General features: G+C 41.6%; 3 protein-coding genes across 9 annotated transcripts in view; 1 reads left to right on the top strand and 2 right to left on the bottom strand.

Moving 5' to 3' along the window:
• Window positions 1-6,788, bottom strand: part of Chb (CLIP-associating protein) — a 40,643-nt gene extending 33,855 nt beyond the window's left edge. For 2 of the 5 annotated variants that reach the window (XM_078179914.1, XM_078179915.1), the window contains exon 1: window positions 6,029-6,788. In XM_078179914.1, coding sequence (XP_078036040.1) covers window positions 6,029-6,217 — 189 coding nt within the window. In that variant the 5' untranslated portion in view covers window positions 6,218-6,788. The remainder of the gene's footprint in view (window positions 1-6,028) is intronic. The other 3 variants (XM_078179916.1, XM_078179917.1, XM_078179919.1) reach the window with 2 other exon arrangements.
• Window positions 6,789-7,007: 219 nt separating this feature from the next.
• LOC144469159 (uncharacterized) lies at window positions 7,008-13,025 on the bottom strand. Of its 2 annotated transcripts, XM_078179118.1 has the most exons (11): window positions 12,871-13,025; window positions 12,229-12,291; window positions 12,022-12,150; window positions 11,802-11,936; window positions 11,564-11,721; window positions 11,195-11,260; window positions 10,808-10,958; window positions 10,535-10,735; window positions 9,834-10,464; window positions 9,484-9,760; window positions 7,009-9,369 (listed from the first exon to the last, which is right to left on the bottom strand). In XM_078179118.1, the coding sequence occupies exons 1-11, from the start codon at window positions 12,943-12,945 to the stop codon at window positions 9,234-9,236; spliced, it is 2,022 nt and encodes a 673-aa protein (XP_078035244.1). In that variant the 5' UTR covers window positions 12,946-13,025; the 3' UTR covers window positions 7,009-9,233. The 2 variants fall into 2 exon arrangements, with proteins under 2 accessions (XP_078035245.1, XP_078035244.1); XM_078179119.1 differs by lacking the exon at window positions 11,195-11,260 and having other exon boundaries at window positions 7,008-9,369.
• An 852-nt stretch (window positions 13,026-13,877) lies between these two features.
• The window catches only part of LOC144469049 (PTB domain-containing engulfment adapter protein 1), a 28,308-nt gene continuing 14,879 nt past the window's right edge, over window positions 13,878-27,306 (top strand). The window contains exon 1 of one of the 2 annotated variants that reach the window (XM_078178936.1): window positions 13,878-14,031. The gene's annotated coding sequence lies outside the window, so the exon portion shown is untranslated. Of the gene's footprint in view, window positions 14,032-23,034; window positions 23,282-27,306 lie in introns of those variants that run through there. The other variant, XM_078178935.1, reaches the window with a different exon arrangement.

Raw genomic sequence — 27,306 nt, 5'->3', positions numbered from 1 at the left:
CGAAATAACTTATTATTGAGTTCCCATCAAACTATACCGGGTCTAAATTCACCTCCAGAACCTAAGAGGTAGGCTGCAGGCCTGATTGAATCCGACTGCCGGCTGGATTCAGCTCCAAACCGAGCTCCCTGGAGCTCCGAATTGAATTTAGCAGCCAGGGACCCAGGCCAGACAGGACGGACTCGGGAAAAGTTCAATGCCGATACGAGCCGACTGGAGAGGGCTGGGTTGAACCGCAGCAAGAAGAAACTTTCTTCTAGCTGATCGATAGGGCCGGAATAGGGAGGCTGATCACGTAGCCGGCCAGTAGGCTCTTTGCCAACACCGCGACAATGGCGAGTTTGCCGAAAATTAAGAACGGCCTGCAACCTTCTTGATGTATCCTCTACCAAGGAGATGGCTATTGGAAGCTATGATCCTTTTGACGCCGCGTCCTCTTTTGTCTGAACCTGTTAACCAGCCACGATCAGCTGACTCGTCGTTGGAGAAATGCTTCTGGATCACTTCTCAAATGATACCGGCTTTTGTATCCGCGGCAGTGGTTGTTAAATCCTTTAGAAATGTCCCTGCGGATTCGTCCATTAGGTATTTTCGTCATGCTTTCAGTATTCTCGTTAATGCGTCAAACTCGCGGTCTAGTAATTAGGCATCTCGAGCTACAACTTCAAACTTTAATTAAGAACAATGTGCCGAACCAATCAACTTGAAATTTTTGCTATATCTTAAGGAAGTATGCTATTCGAGGTACCCACGAGATCAAAGCGATAAGCTGTGTACATTCTTCTAAGAGTACAAAAGAATCTCCACATTGCACTAAAAAGAAGAAATAATATACTTTATACTATTTAATGTGCATCTATTACGGAGTGTAGACAGAAATTTCCAGCCAAACGCAGCCACCCGTTTCCTGCACATCGCCACGGCAGATTTTTCAGTGAAATTTTTCGAAGAAAGTCCGTCTGGCTGCAGATCATCAATCATCATAAACCACAAACTATGGGCATTTATTACGTATCACTAGCGTGACGAATGAAATCGTCTCAGTAAATTCGCCGCACAGCGTGAAGTGCGAACGATCTCTCCAATCAACAGTTAAACGCCTGCCATAATGCTTATTCCTGAACTTGAAACTCTTTCTCTATTCTACAGGGTGTCGAACAACTAATTATGAACTTTCCAGAATTTGTATTCCAACTAGGAGAAGCAGAGAAAGTGCAGCTTTCTTCTTAGAACAACAGAGATCTCTGGCGTGCTTTTCAACGATCCTCCAAACTATTCTAAAAGAAGAGTTATTACGTCTGGAGCATAGTAATCACGCTGATCAGCAATCCGCGGAAGTTCGAGAGCAGACGGCTTCGCAAAGCCCCAGAGCAAAAAGTAATTTAAAACTTTCAGTCCTATTGGATCTCCATAAACTATACGTATGGGAATAATACTTTTTTGATCGTGATATATCTAGGTTTAAAATTAGGTCAATTTTTTAATAACTGCAGAAAGAAATATGGACTATGGAGGATTAAATTGATGGTCCGAAACTGGTCAATGAAACTGGACATAAACGGAGAAGTCGATGAAGAGACAACAACCATAGTCGCGTGTTTTGACTCCGTTCACCTTTCAGCGAGTAAAACGCGGTGTCTTGCGTGCCGCGGACATTTTAGAGCTAATAACGGGGCTGCAGCAACAAGTGTCACTAGATAATGATGCACGAGTAGCGTGTGCCGGTTTCTTCGGATGCTAATGCGTCCGGTTACCGATGCCGGGGACCAAGAATCCGTTAAACAATGCCTCAACTTCGCTAGCCGCAGAAACTTCTTCGAAAGAATGCCGGAGACAATAGGGACAATTCCATTCTTGTCGGAACCAGATTCAGATTAATTACTGGGAAAAAGTTTCTCGAGTCTGCTGGACGAAAATTTGTAATTTGGTCTGCTCGAGACTCGCTGGAGAACGAAATTCTCACTTATCCGAGGCATGGAACTGGCCCTAATCCGAGAAACGTGGAACTTTTCTGCAGTTGGAGCTCTACTTCGTAGTAATTATACCTGAAGCAATTGAAATTCATTTTACACTCTTCATTTTATAATTAGGGGAATTATAACGATTAAATTCAATTTGTATAGTAAACTGTGCGTGTCGGGCGCAAATTTGCAAGATGCAAGGACACGTTGACATTAACAAATAGCTATGGCATGTCTGGCTTACTTTCTAGTTTGTTTGTCTGGCTCAATCCAAGATTGATATCCAGGGTGAAATTTCTGCAGGGGAAAGTGAAACGAAATCCCCGGATATGTCTTAGCAGCGTGTTTCCAATAGAGTGCAGCGTGCATCGAACTTGATCCGATCCACAGTCGCTGGTCACTTCTTGGAAACGGCGGTATACGCTTAGAGTAACAACAATAAAAAGCGACGCTAAATATAGGAGTGAACGGGCAACGGTACGTTATAAATATGCCTGTTTGGTGTGCGTTCCTGTGCACTACCCGGTGAAAAGTGTCCGGTATAGTGCACACAGGGGCACACGGTTCATGTATTATGGAAGAAATTCAATTACGCCCGTAAAGTTTAGCCTGGCCAGCGAGCTTATCAACGACGGAGGGCGACTTTTCTGATGTTTTGCATGCTGCCCGGCGAGCATGACGCAAGCAGATTGCCTGACGAAATTTCGTTAGTGTCGATTCTGCGTCGTTCATGTGATATGACGTCAGCTTGGGCCCATTCCCATTAACCGAATTGGTAAAGGCTCGTAACTAACCACCTTCGCGTCGACCTTGTTTTCTTTGCTGGCATCAACGAGTCCAGACTTCTTGCAAAGTATAATAGTGCCTCCAATATGTCGATTGTTATGCAAATTCAAAAATTCCAGGAAACGATGGAAATAACTGTGTGTTCACTATAGAGATACTACTTGTATATAGAATCACTGAAAACATTCTGTTATAATTATAAATTCTTCACCGCCGCCTATAAAGTCTCGGGTACAATTATAAAGTACTTCGATGGAGTTATAAAGTATTTACTGTAGTCGCAAAGAGTTCAGTGACAGTCTGAAACTTCTCACCATCGCTAATCCGATATAAACTATAATGATAAATATTTGCTACCACTGTTAATATTATTGCGAATTTTTCGGTGCCATCGTTATTAAAATTTTCTTTGGCGACTTTCTCCTGAATATCTGCACGCTTTGGAACAGTCGCGATAGCAATTGTACTGGAGACACGAATGGAATTGAATTTCCTGGCCAATTGGCGTCGTAGTGGGAGTATCAAATCCTGAATGGAAGATAATGGGAAAAGTCCCGTTATCATTATCCGTGATATACATTTTGGCAACCGTTCCTGGCTGGGACTTATCTCTGGACATATTGCAGGTCTTCTTATTAATCACGGCCCACGTGATTCACTCGCTAGCGAGACTAGTAGCCCTAATTAATAACGAAACAATTCTTGCATTCGCAAGAGATATTCCAAATGAATTCCTGATAAATTCCAAATTTTTGACTAATGGCAAAACTTCGTCTGTAGCGTCATACCAATTATAATGCTATTACTATCCACTCGTTATTCTTCATCACAGTTTTATTTGACTTTAATTGCTGTAACGCTAATGATAACTATCTTCTACGGATTTATTCTAGAATTCTCCTAATGCTTCCACTGTCCTGTACTTCGCCTACACACTTCTCCTGTAAATGGACACATTCTGCAGCCTAAAAATAACATATCAACAATGAACTTCTTCGAAATATTAAATATCGAAAATAACTATTATTCCTGAAAACGTACTTACACCCTCTAAATTAATTCGATAATTTCACAAATTAATTTCATCAGAATCAAAGAGGAAAAGCTGTTCGACATTCCTTATGGTACTTATATCAAATCCCTCGTACAATTTTTATTTATCAAAGCGCACCTGCAGCTCCTAAATCAACCGTGCTATTATGCCCTGAAACAACATCACCGTAGTCAAAGAGGAACAGTGTTGCAACGTTCCCTATAGTTCGAACTCATTAGGCTAATATTGTACAGCAAACAGCTAGCGTTTCACTTTCAGGTATTGCCTAGTGTTTCTTTTTCTGCAACCGGCGAGCATTTAGCTCGATCTTAATGGACCCGACTAAACACGAAGTCTTTCCGCGGCATGCCCCGGCGTGACATACTGCGCCAAAGGACACGCTACGTACATGGCGTGAAAGTTCTTCCCTTAATGGCGGTGTTCTGGTAGAACCGGGCGGTTTCGTGGTAGAAGCGGAGAACCGGCCGGCGAATTCGTTGTAAATAATCGTTTACATGGCGTGCATAGCCGCCGGCGTCGGCGGCCCGACGATTGTTGCAATTGCCGGAGCCCGTCACGCGAGCAACGTTATTAAAACTAAGGTCGTGATATTGATTTCGGAGGGGGCCACCGCCAAACGAGGGAAACCGACAGTTTTCGGGTGCAACGGAATGGATCCGTTTCCATAAGTCGATCGGAGCCAGCAACATTTTCAAATCTTGATAAAACCGCCGAAAATAGTATTAAACTAGCGATAGATCAGGCCCAAGGGTCGAGTTAGTCTAAAATCCGGTTGAGAACCACTTCGTAGACATTGCATCAAGATAAAACGTTGCGCTGTATAAATGAAATATTTAGATTAGTTGCGTGGAATTTTAAGTCGAATGCGTTGATTTAGTGGTATGCGAAATTGCAGCTAAATACAGGCTATGGTAGCTGACGTTGGTGGCGATGACCTTGGGAATTTTAATCTTGAGAGCGAAATAATGAATTAGATTGAAGGATTGTTACAGGAGGTTGGCTGATAGATTTTCTTGAGAAACATTGTTAAATATCACCCTTGGAGACATGGAAAAAATATTTTCCAGGATTGCACAAAAAGATGCAATCTGAGATTTGTGGACTGCGGTGAGTCATCGCCCAATTCGCTTCTTTATCAACTTATAATCCCCTCCTTGGTGATCTTAAGTAATAATAAGCTTATACTTAATTTCCGTGAATCCATTCAAATAAATGTTATCTATATCATGTACGTACTAGGTTTATACGATTAGTATGCCCCACTCATTTCTCAAAGTTCCTAACCTCTCTAAGGGTCAACATAAGAAGCGGGTGACAACGCGAGTAAATCGGATCGACTGCTAGATCTCCCGGCAGTGAATTGGGCAATTGAACGATCGCGAATCTTTCGCAAGATATTCACACCTGTTTTCCCGCGTAGTAAAAATTCGTATTTTCCGCCGAATCCGTAGCGCGTGAAAAGCCGAATTTTATTTACAAATCGGCCAGGTACCCGTCTCGCAATCATATCGTTCGTTCGAGAGTATCGAGCGTAGAAAGTTTCGAGTGCATGGCGATATATAGGTCGACAAAAATAAAATGTACACAAATACTGTGTCTCGGGCCAAGGGAGTCCTCTCCGCGATCCCACAACTGTCAGCCACTTGTCATCGGCCATATTTTATTTATTTATATTTTTATCGTCTCTATAATTAAATCGTTTTGCACGCCGATCGACGTTCCGATCCCCGCGAGAATGTGAATGGAATGAGAACCGCTGTTCGTACGCACACAATCCAGCCAGTTTGTCACCCGGCACACCCCACCACCATTCCTACGATTCCTTAATCGTTCTAATCGTTAACCGATCAAACAATGCGCGATTGTTAATGTGTGTTATTAAACAATGACACGCTCGAAAGTAGCTGACCATTACTGTGCACCTATTAACATCGTCAGATAGAAAACGATGGTGGGCGGGTTTTCAGGGTCTTGTTTACATACCAGACAACGTCCACTCGGTTCAAACGCAAGTCAATACAGTTCCTTAAAAGGCGAAAACATCAAACGATTGACCTCTCTCATTTTCCTGCACGAAGATACAAAGGCGCTGCCAAAGAGAGAGAAAGGATACGACGACTTTTGTCCAATGAATCAGCTGAACACGAAAGCTCCGGGACATGCTCGTCTGATTAGTCCGAGGGGTGGTTCGTTTGTAAAAATATTAGTATTGTTAAAAACAGCATACCTTCGGATTGCCGTTGCTGAGCCATGGTATGATGTTATCTATGAACTGTCCGATGTCTTGACACTCGATGCTCTTGTTCGGGTCACCCAAGTAATTGAAGAGCAAAATGCCAACGTTTAACTTCTTCTTGATGTCCGTCGTTGACAGGAGCGGCATGAAACCGTCCATATCACGCGGATTCACCGCCATGGTGGCCTGCCGAGCGCACGTCTCCGTTCGCGCACCGTTCCGCGAGTCTTTCAACGAAAACTATTTCACGATGCACGAGAACCAAATAAAACGCGTCCGCCCTCGTCATGCCAACGACGGGGCCTCACACTGGATACATGGCTCGCGGCGAAACGAGGCTGTCCCCGCGATTTAAAAGCCACACGCAAACAGCGTGTGTACTTGCACCTTCTTTTTCCCCGTTGACCGTCGCACCACGGCACCACGACCGCCGAGGTGTACGCCGCGATTAACGAGTCCACGCTAAACGACGCCTTGGCTCCACGATCAAATCCCCAGCGAGATTTCGTAAACTGTTACGCGACCGCACGCCGCCGACACCGTTCACGTTTCAGCCTTGTTACCCACGAAAAATAATGAACGCACGAACCTAACGAAAATTTATCGGCACCGTGCACGCGACGCCATTTTCGTTTCGCGATCGTCCGTCTCTCTCGCACCGACGCGATCGCCGCGCTGAATAGTTCCAACGGATGTCGCGGGAACCTCCACCATTCGTTAACTGCATCCGGCGAGCTCCGTTTTGAAAATTTTGCACACAATTTTGCACAATTTGTTTTTTGCTTTGCTTGTTATATTCCTGGCTGCTGTAAGTACGTTACATACTAATAAATTAATCGCATGACGGTTTGGAATCTATTATTTATGAAACAGTTTTTAAGAGTACTTTACATGTATGTACGCAAATCTTTTTATCGCTATGTATGGAACACGCTGAAATTCAAATTTGGCAATATTGAATTTCAGTTGTATCGAATTTAATTGATTACAATCTCTATTTTGCAGTAACGTGATCCCTTTTAAAATCTTGTTTGCGTAAAGAATACTATTACAGTTTTCGACAGTAATTGATAGGGATAAGTTCCATCGGTTTGAAAAAAACCGTTAGATTTCGAACGCTGTTAACAGAGAGCCGCATGAAATTATTTGTGCTTGTACATAGTTTTTGCAATCGTATTTTAATGAGGATGACGATATATACATAGTTACAGTCACATATACAATATTATATATTTACAATTGTTTTTCATAATTATACGCCCGCGTCGTATGCAACGTCGTCATCGTTATTTTTTAGCCAAGAAAATTCTAATAAAATATTTAGGAGTATGGCCGCTTTCGATTCAGTGTCGGCATGTAACAACAATATTATGAGAATTTTCGCTGGCAATGATTGCATAGTTCATTATTATTTGTTTGCAACGTGGAATCGTAGAATTTTGGACACAAATGTTCGTTCGATAGTTTGTCTTTGTCGCAAAGAAATGGAAATGATTGAAACAAAATCTTTCGTAGATTTTTTGAAGGAAAAATGATTGTTCTAAAAAAATATTTTTGGTTAAAAGGTATAAATTTTTGCGATTTTTGTACAATTCATATATGTGTGTATATTATATGTATACATATATGACACTATTTTATGATGTCATTGTAAAAAATTGTATCGAGAACTTATAAATTAATTGAAACCCATGTTCACCGTTCATTTGATATAATTTGCTAAGTCTACTCAATTAAAGAAAGGGTTAATACAGTATTAATTTTTTCGTATTGTAAATTGCACTTCATTTATCTTTGGTATAGATTTTTTTGTTTACACAATATCTTGTTTAGAAAATTAATAAATATTGCTTGCAGGAAATTATGTAATAAAAATAAATAATATCTGCATATGTATATACACGTATATGTATATATTACTCTCTGTAAATAGCATATGCATGCATCTCTCGTTTAAATTACTCTTGTTACTGCAAATAGACAATCCAACCCAATTAGTATGTAAAACAAATTGCAAATGACTATATGTAATTACACTATAGAGAACATGTGTAAAATATATTCTTAACATAAAATTCGATTACACTATTAAAACAGTAATATCATTCTTGATGTATTCATTTTACAACTGACTTTCGGTTGGACTGTCTAGCTACATGTACGATAGTTATTTGAATATATTAATCATATTTTAAATATTTATATGTCTCGACAACTACAAGGTACTTAGTCCAATAAATTATTCATATATATATATATTTATATCTCATCAGAATTGAGGAAAGATTCATTCAAAATGTTTTGCTGAGCTTGGCAGATGAACACTATTACAATCGGTAATTATTAAAGCTTGGTATGTGAAACATTATGCTCATCGAAGCCGCAAATTTTCTATTTAGAATCACGTTCTCTTACCTAAACAAGTTCTACTTAGCACTTCAAAGAAGAGCAAATCACCCCCTTTAAAATTATAATTTTCCGTAATTACAATTTTCTGGCTGGTGTTGCTCTTTAATATAAAAAGTGAATTGCTTATGTAATTGTACTCTTCAAACACAGAGATAGACACAACAAAAAGAATTCCATTCTTTATTACTCCTATATACCAATTCGATATTTCGAATGTACAACGAACTAAAATTGCTTTCCCTTTTTAATGAATAATATAACTATCTAGAATTCACTACGTATTGCTTCTCTAATCGAATAAGTCTTCCACTGTACGTTAGATACTAATTATGAAACGAATTTCATGGAATGATACCGAAACTGCCCCAAGTATCGATCAAATCGTTTCTATGAACATACGCACAGAAACTCTTCATTAGGCTTCAAGATATTCACAGTATTTTATGTATACAGCACGTCAATAATGAAAATCAAACATTTGTATATGATATTAAAAACTCCTACCAACGTTGAATATGTACAAATCATTTCTAATCAGAGCAGAACGTAAGCATGATCTGCATATAAGATTGCAGTAAATATCATGAATTAATTATGTTCTTATGAAATTGGATAGAAAATCAAGTCCCCTGTTATGAGTAATGGAGGTGCAGGAACTAATTACGTGACAAATTCAATTATAAATAAAGCTCTACCTTAACTAGTTCGTTCCATTATCATGACTTCTGAACACTTTCTATTGTTGCATAGTTTCATTTCAATCGAGTCGCTCCCGCCAGAAGGTGTGCTATTGTTGTTGTTGGAGTTGCTGCAGCAATGGACACACCTCGACTAACGGAGTCCCTAATATCTCTTGGCATACTTGATTCATGTCGGGTTCCATCATGAGTGACGATATTTGATCCTCCGTTAACATCTCCACACTATTTTGTATACAATAGTCATTAGTAGTATTCAGTCATAGTAGTCAGTATTAATAGTAAATAGTTATTAGAAGCAGTATTCCAATTCAACATATTTACAAAGTGAGCACATACCTTGCTAAACTTTCGCTATCAGACGTTTCTTCGTCTGCATTCAGGTATGTCAGTGTTTTTTCTAGCGGACTAGGAACCTTTTTCCCCTTTCCTTCTATTTTCTCGCACTTCTCGAACTTCTCCTTCTCCTTCTCGAGAGTTCTCGGTTCACTGGAACGTCTTTCGGTAAGACTGGATATATTCAACATCATCATTCCATGATTTAGCAACTCTTTCACCCTCTCTCCAGGCCCAGCACACCACAGCATATCGAGCGACTGCCTTCTACTAGAGGTTGCTGCAATATTGAATACAATATTATAGACCTACGTAGAATTATAGCATTCTGAAGCCATTAAAATATTTTTTACCTGAGCTACCACCGCTAGCCTCACCGCCAGCCGAACTTCTAGATATCCAATTAGCTAAGCTACTGTCAAGTTTGCTCTTGCTCTTTATAGACGGACTTCTCGTGACCTCCGCCTTCTTTTCAACGCTCAATGTAACTTCGTTCCCTTTCGGCATAGCTGGTAATGATTTCTGAGTAATTAATTTCTTCCGACTAGATATATCAACTAATGGCTGAATAGTTCCGCCACTAGCTGTTGGATTGTTACCCTCTGGACTCAGGTCCATCGGTAGTGGTTTGTAAGGGATTTGATCATCGTCATCTGAGTATACTTCATTATTGTAATAAATCTCATCTGGAGAATTGTTCAAGCTGATTTCCGTCCACTCCTCGCCGTTTTGTGCGGTCGTGTTAGTGTTGTTTGTCTCCACCGGTGTCTTAATGGTGACTCGTTTCTCTATGGGTGAAATAATGCTTGACAAATCCGATAACCGTGATGTCGATGAACTGGTTTGATTTAGTGTTATGATATGTTTCGAGTCTGTTGCTGCAATGCTTTTTGGACGGTCACGCTTTATGTACTTTCGAGGCTCCGTGGATGACAGATTCAGGTTGCTTAGGCCCAGGTATTCAGACGAGGGTTCTCTATCGATCTAGATAATAGTGATAACATTATTAGAATGGAATGATTTTTTTTTATCAATGAGACTAAAAGATACTCACTCTTGTAGGCACAGGACATGGTGTATTAGGACTCATTTTATCAGGAAGATGCAAATATTCGTCGCTAGTGTAGTCTGTACTATCGGGTGATCCAGTTACACTTGAGTCCGATGAGTTTGCTGATTTAGATTGCTTACCGGTTTGATCGACTTTGTCTCTTGAGTGTTTACTAAGGTCGTCCGTCCCGTCATACCTTCTAGTCTGCAGAGAAATTAATATTATAAATAATTCTGTAGGCGTAGTGTAATTCATAGAGCAGTCAGAAGATTATACCCTATGTATTTCATCGCTAATTTTCTCTAAATTTCTCAGTGCCTCCGCGTAAGTCATTTTAGCGTCACCCACTGATCTTTCGAGAGCACTCACTCTGAATTTCTGTTCCTCTAGCATTTGATTAAAATGTGCTTTCATCTCATAATATGGTCTGCATAAGAAAAGTTCATTAATTAATTCTTCTATAAAGAAGTTCACAGTTCTTTTTGATGTCTAGCTTATCAGAAATGATATTATACAAAAGCATGTTTATTGAATAATTCGAAACTCGTGCTCAAGGGAGGTGATTGAAAAAAATACATCAGTAAAGGGGTCCATATCACACACAAAAATTAAATGTCGTGGAGAGAAAAAAAAAATGAAAAAAATAATATCTATCCTACTTACAACATGAGCAAGTTGTGCCTGTAGGCGATACTGTTTATCAGAAGCAAGCTGCGACGTGCACCCATACTGCCAACATGAATATAACCAAAAGACATAAATATTCTAATATCTATACAAAATCAAAAAAACATAGTAAACATTCAAAAATAAATTATCAAATAGTTATATGGAGAAAAAGTAAGACGGTATCTTAAAAATCATGGGGTAAAAAAGTATATATAATATTTTATCCACAAAATATCAATCTTTGGAATCGATATATGTATTAATTGAATGCAGTACATTCCATGCATTATTATGTAAACTAGAAAATCATTCAATATTACTAGCCAAAATATATTACAAAAAAAATATATTACAAATACATACCTAGATTTAGCGATTGCACGCTTTAAATCGCGTTGTAGGCTTTGCACTTCATGTTCAGCTTTGTGATATAAAGCAGTGGTATGCCTGTGTTCTGCTTCTGATAACGCTCTTTCATGTTCAGATTCATTGACCCTAGCAGTTGCATGATTTAACATTTCCTATAAAATTGTTTACATTAAGCTTTTTTTAATCACAACTATGCATATTTACAAGGATTAATTAATGCTGTTTTAATTACCTGCCAAGCATGATCAAAACATCTTCCCTCAGTTCTTAAACCTTCTTCAGCTAAGTAAACCATTTCTTTGGCTGCTGCATGTTGGCTGTTTGCTCTTTCAAATCTAATAGCTGCTTTCTGTGTTTCTTGGAGAGCCTTAATGATCAATTAAAATAGTAGATTAATGCTTGGGAAGCATTAAATTATATATATATATATAATTTCGTGATTAATGTCTTACTTCTTTGGCTTTAAACCTAGCATCATAGTATGGTCTAGATTTCTCAATACAAGTACCAAGTTTTTTAGCTAAACTATCAATTTTAAATGTGGATTCACAAAGTAGTTCTCTGAAAGTTGCTCTTGCCTCCTAAAAAAATAAGTAGACTGGTTATTCATTTACAAAGTATACAATATCTTTGTTATGAAATAGTAGAATCATACTTACATCCAAATCAACTTCAAGCTTGTTAATATCATCAGTAGCAGTATTTAATCTTTCAAGTTCAATCTGAAAATACAATTGGTGATAAAGATTTTAACTGATAAAAATTGAACATGAAGTTATCAGCATAATTATTATAACGTTACCAGATAGCATAATATAAAAATGGAAAACTTGAAACTCCTTTTTTCTAATAACTTAAAAAATAGATTTTTAGTAGATTTTCGAAAAACCGTGTAACTAAAAGTAGATCACAATGAACCACGATTTGTTATTGTTTTGTAGCATTGCCAATATTAAAAAAGTAAAACAATAGAATAAGAGTAATGCATACAGTAATGGCATACTTCGGAAAGAATATATGCATTCTAAGAACAATGCATCTGGTAACCCTATGATCCCGGAAAGGGGGAATGAACAAAAATATAGAGCACTTTACAACGTGGCAAACGGAATATACAGCTGTGAAAACATCACTAATTTTAGGTACTTCTAAAAGACTTGAAAAAGATCAGCACCGTATGTTTTAACAGCGAACAGAGTATAAACAAATATACTGACCGCGTCAACGTGGAAATGTCAATATCATAAGTGGCTGGCTTCTGAAAGCCTATCAATTATTCCCCGAAAAACGCAATAATTTACCTGCACTCTAGGATCCACCGCATCGTCAACACGATCAGAATCATCAGCACTGTCTTTTTGCACACGTCCACTCATAGTTCAAGCTAGAACCAAATTTTATTTACAATTTTTCATCCCACCTGTATCGTCTGCTACATTATCAGGTGGCCATGTTGAATGCCAGAGCGACTGACAGTGCCGTCCACGTCGAAAACGGTCAAGGGCACTTCTAAACTAGTTCGCCTTACTTATTCCTTTTTCTTGCTAAAACTTCAGAGATTTTTCCAAATTTTCAAATTCAATTTGACTGCAATCAACAGAGTAGCTTTTGACTGATACAAATCTTTATAGTTCGGTGTCTTTATATGTACAGACATAATTTTTCGCCAAGACCACTTTTACGAGAGAAAAATATACTGCAGGTGTTTTATTTCAAAAAAGATTGTTCCATTTTATAATTTCGATGAAACTAACAATTTTCCTGTTATTTTATAGTTTAATTCGTCATCATGTTATCTGTTATTTAAACTAGGTCATTTTATACATTATTCAGGGTAAACTGAAAAATACCGAAAAAGTATGGAATGATTTATTAAATTCATAATTAGCCTAAAGCCATAAGTTTGTCGCTTTTAAATAAATATAACGGTGTTTTCAGTATATAATTGGAAAGAAATCTGCCGCCACAAAATGACGGAACATGGGCATAGATAAGAACAAGGATAGATGTAAAACTGATGGACCTTCATGTCCAAAATTCGCTTCAGTTTTCCGTATGTATTGTAATTCGCTGAATCAATTATTTTACAATATTATATATTACAATGTGTGCAACTAAGCTTGTAGATATTACAAAAATTAGAATCATCGTGGTTTGTTCGCGATACGAAGACCCTGGAAAATCGACTCACGAAAATTTACTAAGTGTTACATCTATTCCCGTGCAGTGCGATTATAGTCTGTGATATGGTCACCGGTGTTGTCCAAGATGGCGGTTGTGGCGTCAGTCGCCGCTAGAGGGAGCACGATACTCGAGAGGCCCGCCTGAACTCTCTCGAGCAAACTTTTTCTCATTCGCATCGGTGGTTTCTGTGCTGTCGGAACAGGTGGATTACGTTGAGGGAAAGCGGACGACGCTGGTAGAAACGTCAGTCGGCGACGTCGCGCAGTAATTCATTGTCGGTGAGTGGAACTATTCTAATTGCATCGAAACGCGTGAAACCGCAAATCGAAAACTCGGCGTGTTGTGGCCCGGCGTTTGTATCTAGGGATCACGGATCAAAGTAGCAAACGGGGGAAAAAGGAACGAAAGAAAGACACAGAAACAGGACGACGATGTAAAGGGAAAAGTTTTTAACCGGGGAGACTTTCTATTTCGGTATTTTTACGCGCGCCGCCGCGTACAGCAGCGGAATAGCGAAAGGCAACGGAGACCGTGGCGAGGATAGCAGTCGGAAAAGAGGTAAACGCAAAGGTCTGTCCGTGATCCCTGGACACACGCTGGCAAATGCAACGCTCCTTCGGCTGAAAGGCGATCACATACGGTAATTCTAGATGAAAACAGCCTTATCATTATCCACGCTGTTCCTTTATTCGCCACGGATTGCACGAGTACGTACGTTTCAAACGATTCGCGCTTCTTGGCTTATGTGCCATGCGTGTTTTGCTGCCACTCAGAGCTGGACATTAAACTTTTTCATTTCGTTCGAATGATGAAATTAGTCGTGATCGTCGATCGATGATTGATATACTAGCCGTTATACTCAAACTCCCAGACGTTATTAAATTATTTTTATCATATTTGTCTCAAAGAGTTCAATAAATTAGTATCCTTACAATTGCTGTTTGAAAAGTATGTAGAAATAAAAGTTAATTATGAGCACAATTGATGCATAACGCTTCGATGTCGGCACCTGGGTAGGAATACTTTCATCTGCCGCCGACATTTGCCTGTTACCTTTAACCGCGACACCAACGTGGTGCCACCGGCTATTGCCATTGTGCAAATGATATCAAGACGGTGCCACCAAATGGCAAATTGTAAAATCATTGTAATTGTTAACTTATTGACTATTATATAATGTAATGTTCAACTCTGATTGGTCTGCTTCAAACATATGGTTCAAGTGCATTTGAATAAGTCAAACATATTGGTACTCTTAACTTTCTAATGGTACCTTAGGTTCTTCAACTACCATTTCAGGATCTTCCAACATAATTAAACTTTTTCTTTAACTTTTCATCTAACTGCAGCTTTCCATAATTAAAGGAAACAAGTTACCATTTCAGAGTTAAACCTGCATCTTCCTCCACAAGAAGATTTCGTATAAAATACCAAAGTAGGCACTAAAATTCGAAAACTTTCCATATTTCGGGTACTTTTCATTAGTTGCACGGTCAAACCCGTGTAAACATTGGGAACGGTTCCAAAGTCTCAGCGGACAAATTGAGCTTCCGTTCTCGCATGGCGAATCGCGTCAAGGACACAACGGGAAATGGTGAATACCATGGAACGTCATAAAGGCTCTTGTAGTATTGTAAGCATCAGTGGCTGTGTCACAGTTAACTTATTTTGTATTCGTGCGGCGAAAATGTATCCGATGTCACGACAAACGGTAGAGTACGTGGTCTCTTGCGCTCGCACGCTTCCATACACACAGCCAAGCAGCCTTTTCGTTGTTACTGATTCGACGAAGTGGTACCATTGCTTGTACCGAGAGAGATCATTTACCGGGCTTGTCGTTTAATAAAATTCAAGCACGTCGACGGCCGCAGATAACTTTTCCTATCGCGCGAACGCCCACTAAGCTCTCTGCCCTGTTCGGTTTCCACGATCGCCATCAGGCTAGTTGCCACTTTCTTTTTGCGTTTATCCTGATTGGAAACGGCGCTTACGCCTATTAGTACGTTGAAGCTAAACCGAATGATTACACTCTGAATTCTGTTCATTCTCAAGGTTAACGAAAATTTCTTAATTCTTGTTTCCTGTGTTTAAGACATTTTGTACGAACTTCGAGGATGTTGAAGGATTCAAGCTCCGAAAAACTAACGTGCGTTGGCTTAAAATTATATCTGAGCCATTAAGAGTTCAAAAAAGAGGATCGCAGATGAACTAGGCTGATTCGAGTTTGTCTATTTCGAGCTATGCGTTGCAGAGAAGTGCTAAATGGCCCCAGAACAATCTTCTTTTCTTCTTTACACCGGCGGACGACGGTCGTTACGTCAGCGACGCTCCGTGGAAAATCATTCTAGCGTTTAATTTCTCAGTGAACACGAAACTCACAAAGTGGTTGATGTAACGTGTTTCCACCCATAGGCCTGTCCATTACATGACTCGTCGAAACGTGTACGGTACGATAAAACTTTGTCGATGCATCTTCGCGGATTTCACGTACCGTCTATTGTTCGATGGAGAAGTATCGTTTCTTTGCGCCACGAAATTTGAGGAACTCGACAGACGTGGGAATATTCCTGGTGCCTGGTTTCTGGGAATCCGGGGGCCTGCTACCTGGGGAAAAGTTTTTACTTTGGGAACGCACCACCTTTTCTGGTGGACCTTCCTCTGTAACGATGTCACGCGCTCCATACTAATTCCGGGAAGGTTTAATTAGGCTTTAGATATTCAGTCGTGTACCCCTTGGGTTGTTTCTTACTGTTGGAGAACTTCTTAAACCCTTGCGCTGCAATGAGTCAGAGTCGGAATGAAAAATTCATACGTAATTTATTAAATATGAATGTTAGCCACTTTTTCTAAATCGAAATAAATTAAAAACTATTCATAGATTGTAGACGAAAATTCGGAGTGTTATGTACGAAATGATCAATTCAGATAATGGTAAATTAGACGAGGTAATCTCTAAGCCTGTTAACATGGCATTAGTTACTTACGTAAAGGTTTCACGGATACGGACACGGTGGTACTCTTTAGCTGGTTCCGCGCGGTGGCAATTACCATACTTTTCGTAATTCTGTTAATCATATTTCGAGGAGCCACGCCTTATCTGCGGTTTCACCGAAAACATTGGGGTCTCGGCCTATCTTGCTGGAAATCTACTCAATCCCACTCGGGACAACCGCAATCATATTGAAATTGTTTTCCAAATACCTAAGACTTCGATAAAAATTTCTATATACTCCTAGTAGATCGCAAAACGATCCTAGAAACTTTGAATTCGCCGCGTCCGCAAATTTCGTCGAGAAAGATTCTCGAAGTCGGTGCTTCTTTAGAAAGTCTCAAGTTCATCCACCTGCAAAGGTTTATATGGTCGCTATAAAAAAGATCATCGAAATTAATTCTGCAATGTCAATGCCGAGATGGTTCTTTCGCGGATATGGTGGTGCAGTTTCACGAGCAATAAAAGCAATAATAATAATTCATCTATCATCGAATGCAAGAATGCCGACTTCCACGATTACAACGGTGGCGCAACGTCGCACAATAAAACGATTAAATCAACGAACCTCCCGTTTCTTATGAGAAATATGCATAGGAATTATCGAATTTCCATCGTAGAATCCATAGACTTGCAGCGGAACGGTCCGCTGCGTTTACAGGAGGATCGGGCCACGTGTTGTATCTGAGAATCGTTTCCGCGGTATCGTTACACAAGACACGTACCATCAGCCAGCCGGTATCCGAGGCGCGCATAATTATTCAGTCGCCAGGCATGGCTCGCGGTGTACAATGTAATTAGAAGCTTGCGCGTATGAAAATGAACCAGACGAGATCGAATGCCGGCCAATTATTCTCGCGTTCGAAAGAAAGGATCCTCTTCGGCCGACGGATAACGGCGGAATGCCGAACACGCTCCAAGATTCCACGGATTTCTATAGATCGACGTGATCTACGCACCTTTGGTTCCTGTGCCCAGAGATAATGGCTGCGCGTGACTCGCGGTTACATAGGGAACAAAGGTGAACGAAAAACCCGGAGACGTCTTCCTCCAACGCGAGCTTTTCCCGCTCCCAATTACACCAGCCTTGTCACGCCATTGTTCCGCGGATGTAATATACATTCCTTTCCCTGTTTACCTAACTGTTCGCCAATTAGCTTTATTTCGCAATCGGGAGGAACGGTAGTTTGACGAAAACTGTACGAAGTTGCACGACCGCTTACAAAATCTACTATTGTTACATTACTCTCGATTCGATTTTAGCTGCTCCATCATTGATTTAAACAATTTTTATTTTTCTTAAGAATTTCACGGTATAATTGCTTAATCACCTTGCTATTTCGCTCACCGAAAAGTATTTAGTTCTGATCAACGAATTATGTCACTGACGCACGCCTGATCATTTAATTGTCAGTGAAAGCGTTAACAGTATCATTCGCAACGTTACGACACCGATTCGCAAAAAGCATGGCCATTGTTATGAAGATCGCAACCCTTGCGTGTAATAGAGCCGCGGACAGTAACGGATCTATGCGTATGCGAAGAAGCCAGTGTATTTGTGTGATGCGTAATTAACGTGTTAATGGCCAGCAGGCGAATAGGATTTCCGTGTTTGTAAAGGGCAACGGGATGCATCGATTCTGGTCACAGGTGCGGTCCGCGTTTATTCGTCGGAATGGCCGTACATTTTTCTTCTTCTCCTTCTCTTTCCCAACGATGGTGGTTTCTATCTGCGAATGAGCGGGCAAAAAACACGAGCACGACGCATTAATTACACCGACTCTTCCCGTACACCGTGCACGTAATCAGCTGGTTCCTCCGACCATGCTCTTGACCGCTTCGCCGGCATGGCAGCCGCCTCTCTGCCCGCATTTTTGGTGCGCCAACATTGTGTCGCCCATCGACGGGTCGATGCCACTTGTGTACCGGGTGCCACTTTCCATTCACACTCTCGTTTATTCAACGACACCCTTCAATCTTTCCACTTTAGATTTTTACACTTCGTTCTCTTCGGACTCCAATGAGAATCATGGTGTTCTATACCTGCTCTTATCACCAGTTTGGTATTTCTTTATTTATGATATAAGTATGTATTACCAGCTGCTTCCGGTGTAATAAATTTCGATTCAAGGAAATATTTTACGTTGAATTTCCATATCGCTAGCTTCCGTATCAGTCGCAACAGATTCTTTCCGATTCGTTAATCGCATAGCAAATCCGATCGACGGCCGATCCCGATGGAATAAGTTTCAATAACGATTACGCGGAGGGAAATGGCCGTCGACGGGAACTCTGGTCTCCAGTCTCAATAACCTTCGTTTACGTATCGCTGACGCGGAAATTATACGCGGCGTATCTATCAATTCTGTTCCACGGACTCTTCCCTCTTCCGTGATACTGATCGTCGGTGAATCGCGGGTCTGGAACCCTTGCCGGGCATATCAATTACGCGAATAATTGAGCGACCGCGGGTCTCGGCTTCTAGAAGTTCCAGTGTTTCAGCAAATCATTGGAAAAAACGTCGCGGACACGTCGTCGACAGCGTCCTAAGCGATTAGAAGATCTCCGCGCAACGAAGCAGCAATCTTTAGAATTTTCTCGATACTCGATTTTGTATACCCTAATCCGGGAATTGGTCTGATCAGTTTTAGTTAATTGGTGTCTGGCGAGATGTATATTAATCGTGAAACAGCCTGCACAGTTTGATACGGATTTCCAGATCTGTATGCGAGCAGATCTCTTTCGCCGTAGAAATTCTTCCTCGTTCTCACGCGCGCACTGCTCGAAAAAATAAAGGAATAAAAGAAAAGCAACTCTCACCTCGGCCTTTTATCTTGTGAAAAGGAAAAAGTGGCTTTAGCAGATTAGAGAAAATTACTTAATTAAGCAGTGTGGCTGCAGTTAACCATGCGAAATTTAGTTACCGGCTTACGAAAGCGGATTCTTATCGTACGAGAGCAAATTAAAGGTCATACAGAATTTATGATCATCCAAAGTATAAATGCAAGTTACATGCAAGTTGTTGCACTGGGTCGAATGAAATTCTCGAAATATAAGCGGCCCAGTTTTCCGAACAACCCACGATTCAAGTAGTTGAAACTGCGATCGATCTTCGTAGAAATGCAAATGTGCATATGTTAGGCATTGAACCCAGCGTTGAACCTGCCGCCGGATCTCTCCGGCATGATCTCAGCCGCGTGTATACTCGCCTATGCGTCGCCCACTAATATCTGTGTCAGGCATAGTGAATCGAGATATACTTTCCCTGCTTTCGCGCGTATCCACTATCCAAGACGAGTTCGCTAGCAATTGAGCATTGTCCGAGCGGTAAGCAGCAGTGAAACCGGAACTCGTGAAAGTTCCAAAAAGATCGACGAGACGGGAAAATCGCTGCCGGTGCGCGCTCGCGGTGATATAGTTGCTGGCGGGTTCTGCTCGAACGATTTCTGCTGTTTCCATGCGGGTCGCGTATCGCATCAACGGCAGCAATTTATGGAACGCCCTGTTGATCCTACGCAAACGATTCCGCGACACTTTCGTCTGGTCGAATCGCTCCAACTATGGTAACAAATGTTAGATACAAAACTCTCAATTATTTATTCATCGAACCGACAGATGAGGACACTTCGTCGAATATTGTAGATTACATAATTGAGTTGCATCGTGAAATATAAACGACGACGTCGCTAGTCGATGACTAGCTTATGGTGAACGACCTCCTGAACTTGACAATAGCTGCAATAAAAAAGATTTTCATTTAAATGTAGATGCAGCGATTACGGCTTTCGCCTGACGAGTATGTTTGTCATGCCGCCGAGCGGTTGATTTGTGTCTACCAGAGATTCCGATGGAATTGCCATAACTCCGCCCGGGTAGCTCAGTCCACTGTTTGCCAACGAGGATCCACCGTGAAATTGACGTTCGTCGAAGAGGGTCAAAACAAAAATTGTGCAATCGCGTCTCTTCGTTGCTGAGATCGTATAATGAATGAGGAGGCATATGCGAAAAAAACCGGTTTCCAGTCTCGTGCTGAATCATACCTAAAACCTGTCCGCTTCTCTTTCACGTTCACATTCTGACCGGTGACGTTTGAACGACACACGTGCGACGGAGAAACACAACAATCTCGCGTTGGAACGGACTCCGGCAATTTTTCCGCAATATATATATACGATGACCAGGGATTCGGTGTTGGCTTACTCCGTTCCGTGGCTGTTACGTCCATTCTCTGGAAATTCCGCTAATCGGTCGTGTCGATTAAGCGTTCAGCATCTGCCACGACTATCTGCGTTTTCCAAGCCTCCGCACGTCACGATCATCAGCCAATTATACTTTAAATCTGTTCGCTGAATTTACAGATTTGGGATTTAAATTCGGATTTTAATGTCAAAGGTATACAATCATTAGGCTCTTTTCTCGAAAGGGACAAGACTTGCAAAAACTAGTAATTAATTATTCGGAGCTCGATTGACCAGCAATGACGTAGCAGTAACCTCAAGATACAGTTCTCTCCAGCGTCCATTCTAATCCAGGGCCATGCAAATAGCCCAAGGCCCCGATTTCGATCGTACCGAATCGTAGAACACCAGCCGCCGACTATCCCCGCGAGCGTTCTCACTGAATAGACATGAAAATCGCCGACTTCCGAGACTCCATGAAACCCGGGAGAAATTTAGGACGAGACATCGCGACAGGATGCTAGCCGCAACGCTCGGTTCTCTGCCCCGTCCCTCCACCGGACCCTCGTCTTTCCATGTTCGCGCCGCAGTCGAAGACCTCGGCGAAGAAACGAACGCAATCCCCGGTTCGACGTGTCTCTACGCGTGGGAAAATAACGCCGAATTACAAAATCGGCGGGACACGAAAGTGGCCGGTGTCGAGGAGGCCTCGCGTAACAGAAAACGCGCTTACGAGTTTCGTGCGAACCGACGACGGCTCGCGATGTCGCACAATGAGAAATCCTTCGTTTTCCCCTGGCTCTTACGTGTTTCCAGTTGTTGACCGAGTTCCGGTCTCTGCATCTCGGTGAAAAAAGATCTCTGCCTTAGACGGTGCCAACTGGACAGACTAACGTAGACGTAGACAGACGGAGCTAAACCGAGACTGGCTTGGAAACGTAACTTGTTTCGGGTCTTTTGCGAAAGATGATCGTTTATTCGGAACGAGAGCGATATAAACGCGGATTTAACCTTTGGCACTGTACACGATGTCCTGAACAAATGTATGCCGCGTGAACATTGAAATGAATTGTGAGAAACTAAAGATGCTCAAGTACGAATATCGGAATGATTGAAGTTGTTCGACGCTTTCTAGAGCATCAGGATGCACTCAAGATCCGCAGCAACGGAGCAATATTGGAATGGCATGTGGAAAGCGCTGGCACATAATCGAAATCGCTGGCAAAAAATATTGTTATCGCCGGTCGATTGAGACGTAAATGGCCACGAGAATACGCTATCCTTCGCTCTCGATGATTCGCGACAGAAGAGGACGGACAGCTTTGGTCTCGACCGTGGCTGGCACCGCCATCCTCCTATCCCTTCTCATTCTATCGAATCATCTACGATCGCCGATCACGCTTCTGTCTCCATTCCCCACCATTCTGTCTCCGATCTCTAGCTTGTCTGGCTTCCAGTCTTCGCACATGGTATCTTTGTAATCTTCTAAGATCGTACCGGTAGTCATCGGTTCTTTAAAAAAAAAAAAACGATCTTCCGTTATGGCGATTAGTCTCTCTTGAAAGAACGAGGCCTTGGTGCGGACGTTGGCAGAGGTTTAGCCTTGGGAGTCACGACGAACTTTTAATCTCGGTGCAACTGGACTCGCGACGTTTATTTCTATATTATTTATTTATATCTTCCGATATTCTTTCTTTTTATTAAACCTTATCTGTTCGACGTTTCCTATCGTAGTTCTCCAATTGAAAAAAAACGTACTCCACGTGCACCAGTCTGCCGCCAAGCGATGCAATTCGAGTGTTGGACAACTCGCAAGCTGCCCCTGCCGAAACACCGCAGGAATTCCGGTAAACCGTCGAGACAATGGACGGATGAAGACGGTGCTCAAGGGGAACTTGCAGTTGGGACATCTCTAATAGCGATCAATTGCGAACGCGAACGAAAGTGGATGAGGAGGACCATGGTCTCGACCGTGGCTGGTACCACCACGTATATCAGACCTCCTTCTCGTTCCACCGAATAATCTACAGCACCGATTCCCGACTCCCACGACTGGTTCCGCCAGTCGAGTCGGTCGAGATCGCTCGTGCTCGGCCTGTACCGATACCATTCGCCACTTCCAGGCCTGTCTTGTCCCGGGCTTGCTTCGGTTTCATTCGGTTAATAAACGCGCGCGTCGATCAGTCCATCACGAGCCGTCGCGTGGCTCGGGTTCTTTAAACTTTTCGTCCTCCGGCTCGGCTCTCTTTCTCTTCCTCTTTCTCTTCTTCATCGATCACACCGAATCGGGCATGTGTCGCTAGTTTGGCCACGTTCGACGCCCCCTTATTGGATATTAGTGACCCAGAAGCTGAACCATCGGTGAGTCGAACTTATTGACGTGGTTCTGCAGAACAGATTTTATATCTTCATCGAATTTCTTTTTCCTGCTGGAAGATCTCTTGCGAATTATATTAATTCACAGATTATAATAATCTATAGTCGTCGTTTGTGAAGGATGTTATTCCTGTTTGATTCTGAAAGAATTTATACGAATTGTACAATTTTTGAATTGCTTTACCGAATCGCCATACCGTGCACAAAATTGTTAGAGAAAAACGAGCAACGGGGTACAAAAGTAGACACTTCAAGCTTTAAAATGAGTCGAACATCACTATTGTAACATTTTTATTTACGAAGTTATAGCAGCTTAAACATCTGCAATTTTCCAAAAATCGTAAAGTTATTGTGCGTATATTTTTGTAGTTTCAAACTGTTATTATAAATTGCGTTATTGTTGCGAATTAAACGGAGAAGAAATGTCACTTTTACTAGCGTCTAGACAGCGGATTTTCGTGCGGATCTTAATAATTTCAGCGAGATGAAAGTAATACGTCATTAAACTCTCGTAAGATTTTTATTGCTTTATTACGTACTTGTTTCTGAAACAAGTAAAACAGCATAAAATCGGGAGCGTATTAATGACAAATGCGTGAACTAGAACGATCGGCAAGTGGGAAACAGGCTTAACGCGACTCGTTATTCAGAAACTGTGCTGTCCGTCGAGACATGTCGAGTTCGCGGCGTGTCTTCGCTCACAGACTCGCCTTTGTTGGAATGTTTAATTGCTGGAGGAACGGTGCCATTGTGCGGATTCGAAAGTCATCGTCCCCTACCTGTTCTTCCGTAATTAATGGATCCAAGTAACTGTTTGATCGCGGTCTGGGAGCACGACCGTCGCCGATCTTGTTTATTGTCGTGAGTCACCGAATCCGTTTCAACGGCATAGTTTTCTAAACGTTTGCTCGGAATGTTGAAGCTCCAGTTATTATCCTTCTCACTCGTTCCGCGATAAAGTCATTTGCTCGCGATTCGAAAACACCGCGATCGTACCGTCGCAACCCGAAACCGCAAACTTTGATCGAATGGACTCGCCATTGTTTAATCTTCAGCGCATTCGCGACACAACGGTGTTTTATAAATATTTCGCACCGGTTTCGGACGCGTTCTTTTCGCTGCCAATGTTATTCACCTGCTCCGGTTACAAGTAAAAATTATTCGTATTTCGAAATTGTAGTCTGAAGGAAAAGAATCAAGCAGCTTATATTGTGAAATTTTGAGGACGAGACGATCGTATCTTTTCGAGAACGAGACAATCGTATCTGTTTCGAGATGAAATAATTGTGGCTGCTTGAGGATGAAATAATTGTGGCCGCTCACGGATGAAATAATTGCGGCTGCTTGTGGATGAAATAATTATGTCTGTCCGAGGACGAGACAATTGTATCTGTTTGAGAACATTCGCTAGACGATGCGGTTATGATAGAAGAAGGGAGGAAAATGGGTATCGCGGCGCGGTTTCACTTTTCATTGACTAACTCGGTAGCGGCGTGGTCACGAAATGTTTGCACAGGCGAGATTACGTTATGGTTTTTGTAAGTGAAATCCCCGGGCTCTTCTCTCGAACGTTCTACTTTCTAGCAGTGCCAGACCGCCTATTTGCTTTCTTGCATGCGTAGAAATTGCCCGCAATTGATCGGGACCGCTGCTGGAATCCGCGCCGGTACGATAATAGTCGTGGAAAATTCGAAACTCGCAGGTCCGTTTAGGTGTTGGTGGTTAGGTTCGGTGTGGCATCCCCGCGGCTGACAGTAATTGTCGGGATTTGTCGTGTCTATAAATTAACGCTGTCTCTGGTGGTCCAGAATTTCGGATACGGAGTAGGCGGACGTGTTTCGTTCGGTCCACGGCTTTCGAATATCCGACCGCCTGCGATCACAATCATCGAATATTATCGAGATCCTCTGTCGACTGTGGAAAATGCGCATCTGTTAAATGGAGAACACGTGGACTACGTTCTGCGTGCAACAGAAAAATTGTCCGCTTCAGAAATTATATTAATAGTTCTTCTTTTATTTTCAGTTGCGTTACTTTCGATTTTGCTAGCTTAATTACATCGTTAACTGCCAGTTAACGCAGATTTGCAGTCCAGATGCAACTCCATTTGTTCAATACACCTAACGATTTACGGATTTCAAGCCTTTTCTATTTCCCTTTACTTCTATTTCATTGCGATCGAGTAATGGCATCGTTATTGAAACGACGATGATTAATCAATTGCATTAATGGTCGTTAAGTGTCAAATAAATTGATGAAATTAAGACATCGAGCGTCAAGCAAATTGGATACTAATCAGCTAGTCGAGGTTTACGGGAGAATTTCAGATATTATCGAGCGCGTAATATGGAAATATAATCTTCCATGGGTTACGTAATGAACGCGCAGGATGCGAGATGAAATTTATTCGTAGGTTCGTGCACATTTTAAATTCAGATGCATTCGTAAACCGCACGTAGGATGGTTACATTCCTCGCCCTTTAATTGTTTCGCCCGTTTAATTAATTTTTCTCTCGCTCTTGTATTTTCAGTTTTCCCTTTATTATCTTAACTTATTTCGCGATTCGATTCGCAAGAGTTACTTTATCTTTAATAGTCTCTTGCCGAGAATTGAAGTTACACGCGCGTTTATTGTCCATCTGTATTCCGTGTTGGATAAGACTCGTGTTGCGTTGGTATTTATTATAATAAGCGCATTTTACCGTCTCCGAGTGTTGCGTATCGCGCGTTAATGCGGGGCGAAGTGTTTGCACGTTTTCTTAATTAATGGCGATTATACATTCTTTCTCTAATTTTTCCCACTGTGGATCTTGAAATCGGCGAAACAATTTTTCCCCCCTCCGGATTCTTATAACTCTTGGATAATCTGCGAAAATTGGTATCTGCGTTAAGATTCGAGGCGCAATTATAAATAATTTAAACACTGGGAAACGAGCCATGAAATCCGCAGTCTATATATGGATCGGCCGCTCTGTAAAGCGAAGAAATATTTCACAACCTGTCCCGATCCGATCTCTTATTAAGTCAGTCTAAGAGCATTTTCCGCGGCGATCCCGATAGATCCCACGATCGTTCGAATTAAGGATGACAGAGGATCGTAACAGGTTCCGACTCGGTGCAACGTCCACCGCGTTCTTCTCGCTCTACATAAGCGTTTAAACGTGCTCGTTAGCGAACCTCTGTGCACCTCTTTGCACAATACAAAGAATTAAGAAAAGAGACATTTTTTTTCTCTACTTTAGCTGTTCGCCAAATTTTGTATAAAATTAGTTTCTATTAAATAATAAGATCGCAACGCTGTTCTCGTAACAAGACTGCAGATTCGGATTCAGCCACCGAATCCAGGGCAACAGGTGTTACTCGTAAAATAATTTTCAAACTGAAATCGAATGGAGACATCAAAGAAACACCAAGTTTCTTGCAGTCTGTTCGCAACACCGTGGCTGTTGCCAAACGAGAGAAGCTTTTTCCCAGCGATTCTCGCGAAACGAACGAGAAAGTGATCGATGAAAAATGAGCGAGGAATGAGTCGCGTCTAGGATCGACGTTGTTCTCGAACGGATCCGTGAAACGTACGGTCTCGATCGACGATCGTACAGCACATTCTTTTCTGTTCTCATTTCGTTCTCTTCCTTTTTTTTTCGGGCCGCGTCCGAACGGACTCTACCGGTGGGAAATCATTCACGCTGCGCAGGTCCGAGAGAAAGTGCCAGCCGACTATTTTCTAATTGTCCGCATCCGCTGGAAAAGTAGCGGCAATTACGGTTCACCCTACTGAATCTATAGTTAAATTGTTGATTAACAGCGCTACAAGGATTCGCCGGGTAATGACTCGCGAAACGCGTCAGCGGCATCTTTTCTTTTCTTCGTTTCCTCCTCTGTCGTCATTTCGTCGCTGACACGCGCCAATGATTTCGCATTCGATTTCGCGCCGACGACGAAATTACTTTCGATCTGCCTCGTGGACGATTCTCGATAGTTCCCCGTCCTTCCTCTATTTCTCTAAATTG

This window comes from Augochlora pura, chromosome 4 (assembly GCF_028453695.1).
Source record: "Augochlora pura isolate Apur16 chromosome 4, APUR_v2.2.1, whole genome shotgun sequence".
NCBI lineage: Eukaryota > Metazoa > Arthropoda > Insecta > Hymenoptera > Halictidae > Augochlora > Augochlora pura.
Note: the sequence above shows the minus strand (reverse complement) of the source record. Positions and strands in the feature narration are given on the sequence as shown.

Bases quoted from the DNA above. Each gene is read 5' to 3' on its own strand.
- LOC144469159 (XM_078179118.1), bottom strand. From the start codon at position 12,945: ATGAGTGGACGTGTGCAAAAAGACAGTGCTGATGATTCTGATCGTGTT. The intron at 11,722-11,801 runs GTAATTAAAACA...ACAATTTTATAG, and splicing joins GTTTTGATCATGCTTGGCAG to GAAATGTTAAATCATGCAAC. The intron at 9,370-9,483 runs GTATGTGCTCAC...TATACAAAATAG, and splicing joins GATAGCGAAAGTTTAGCAAG to TGTGGAGATGTTAACGGAGG.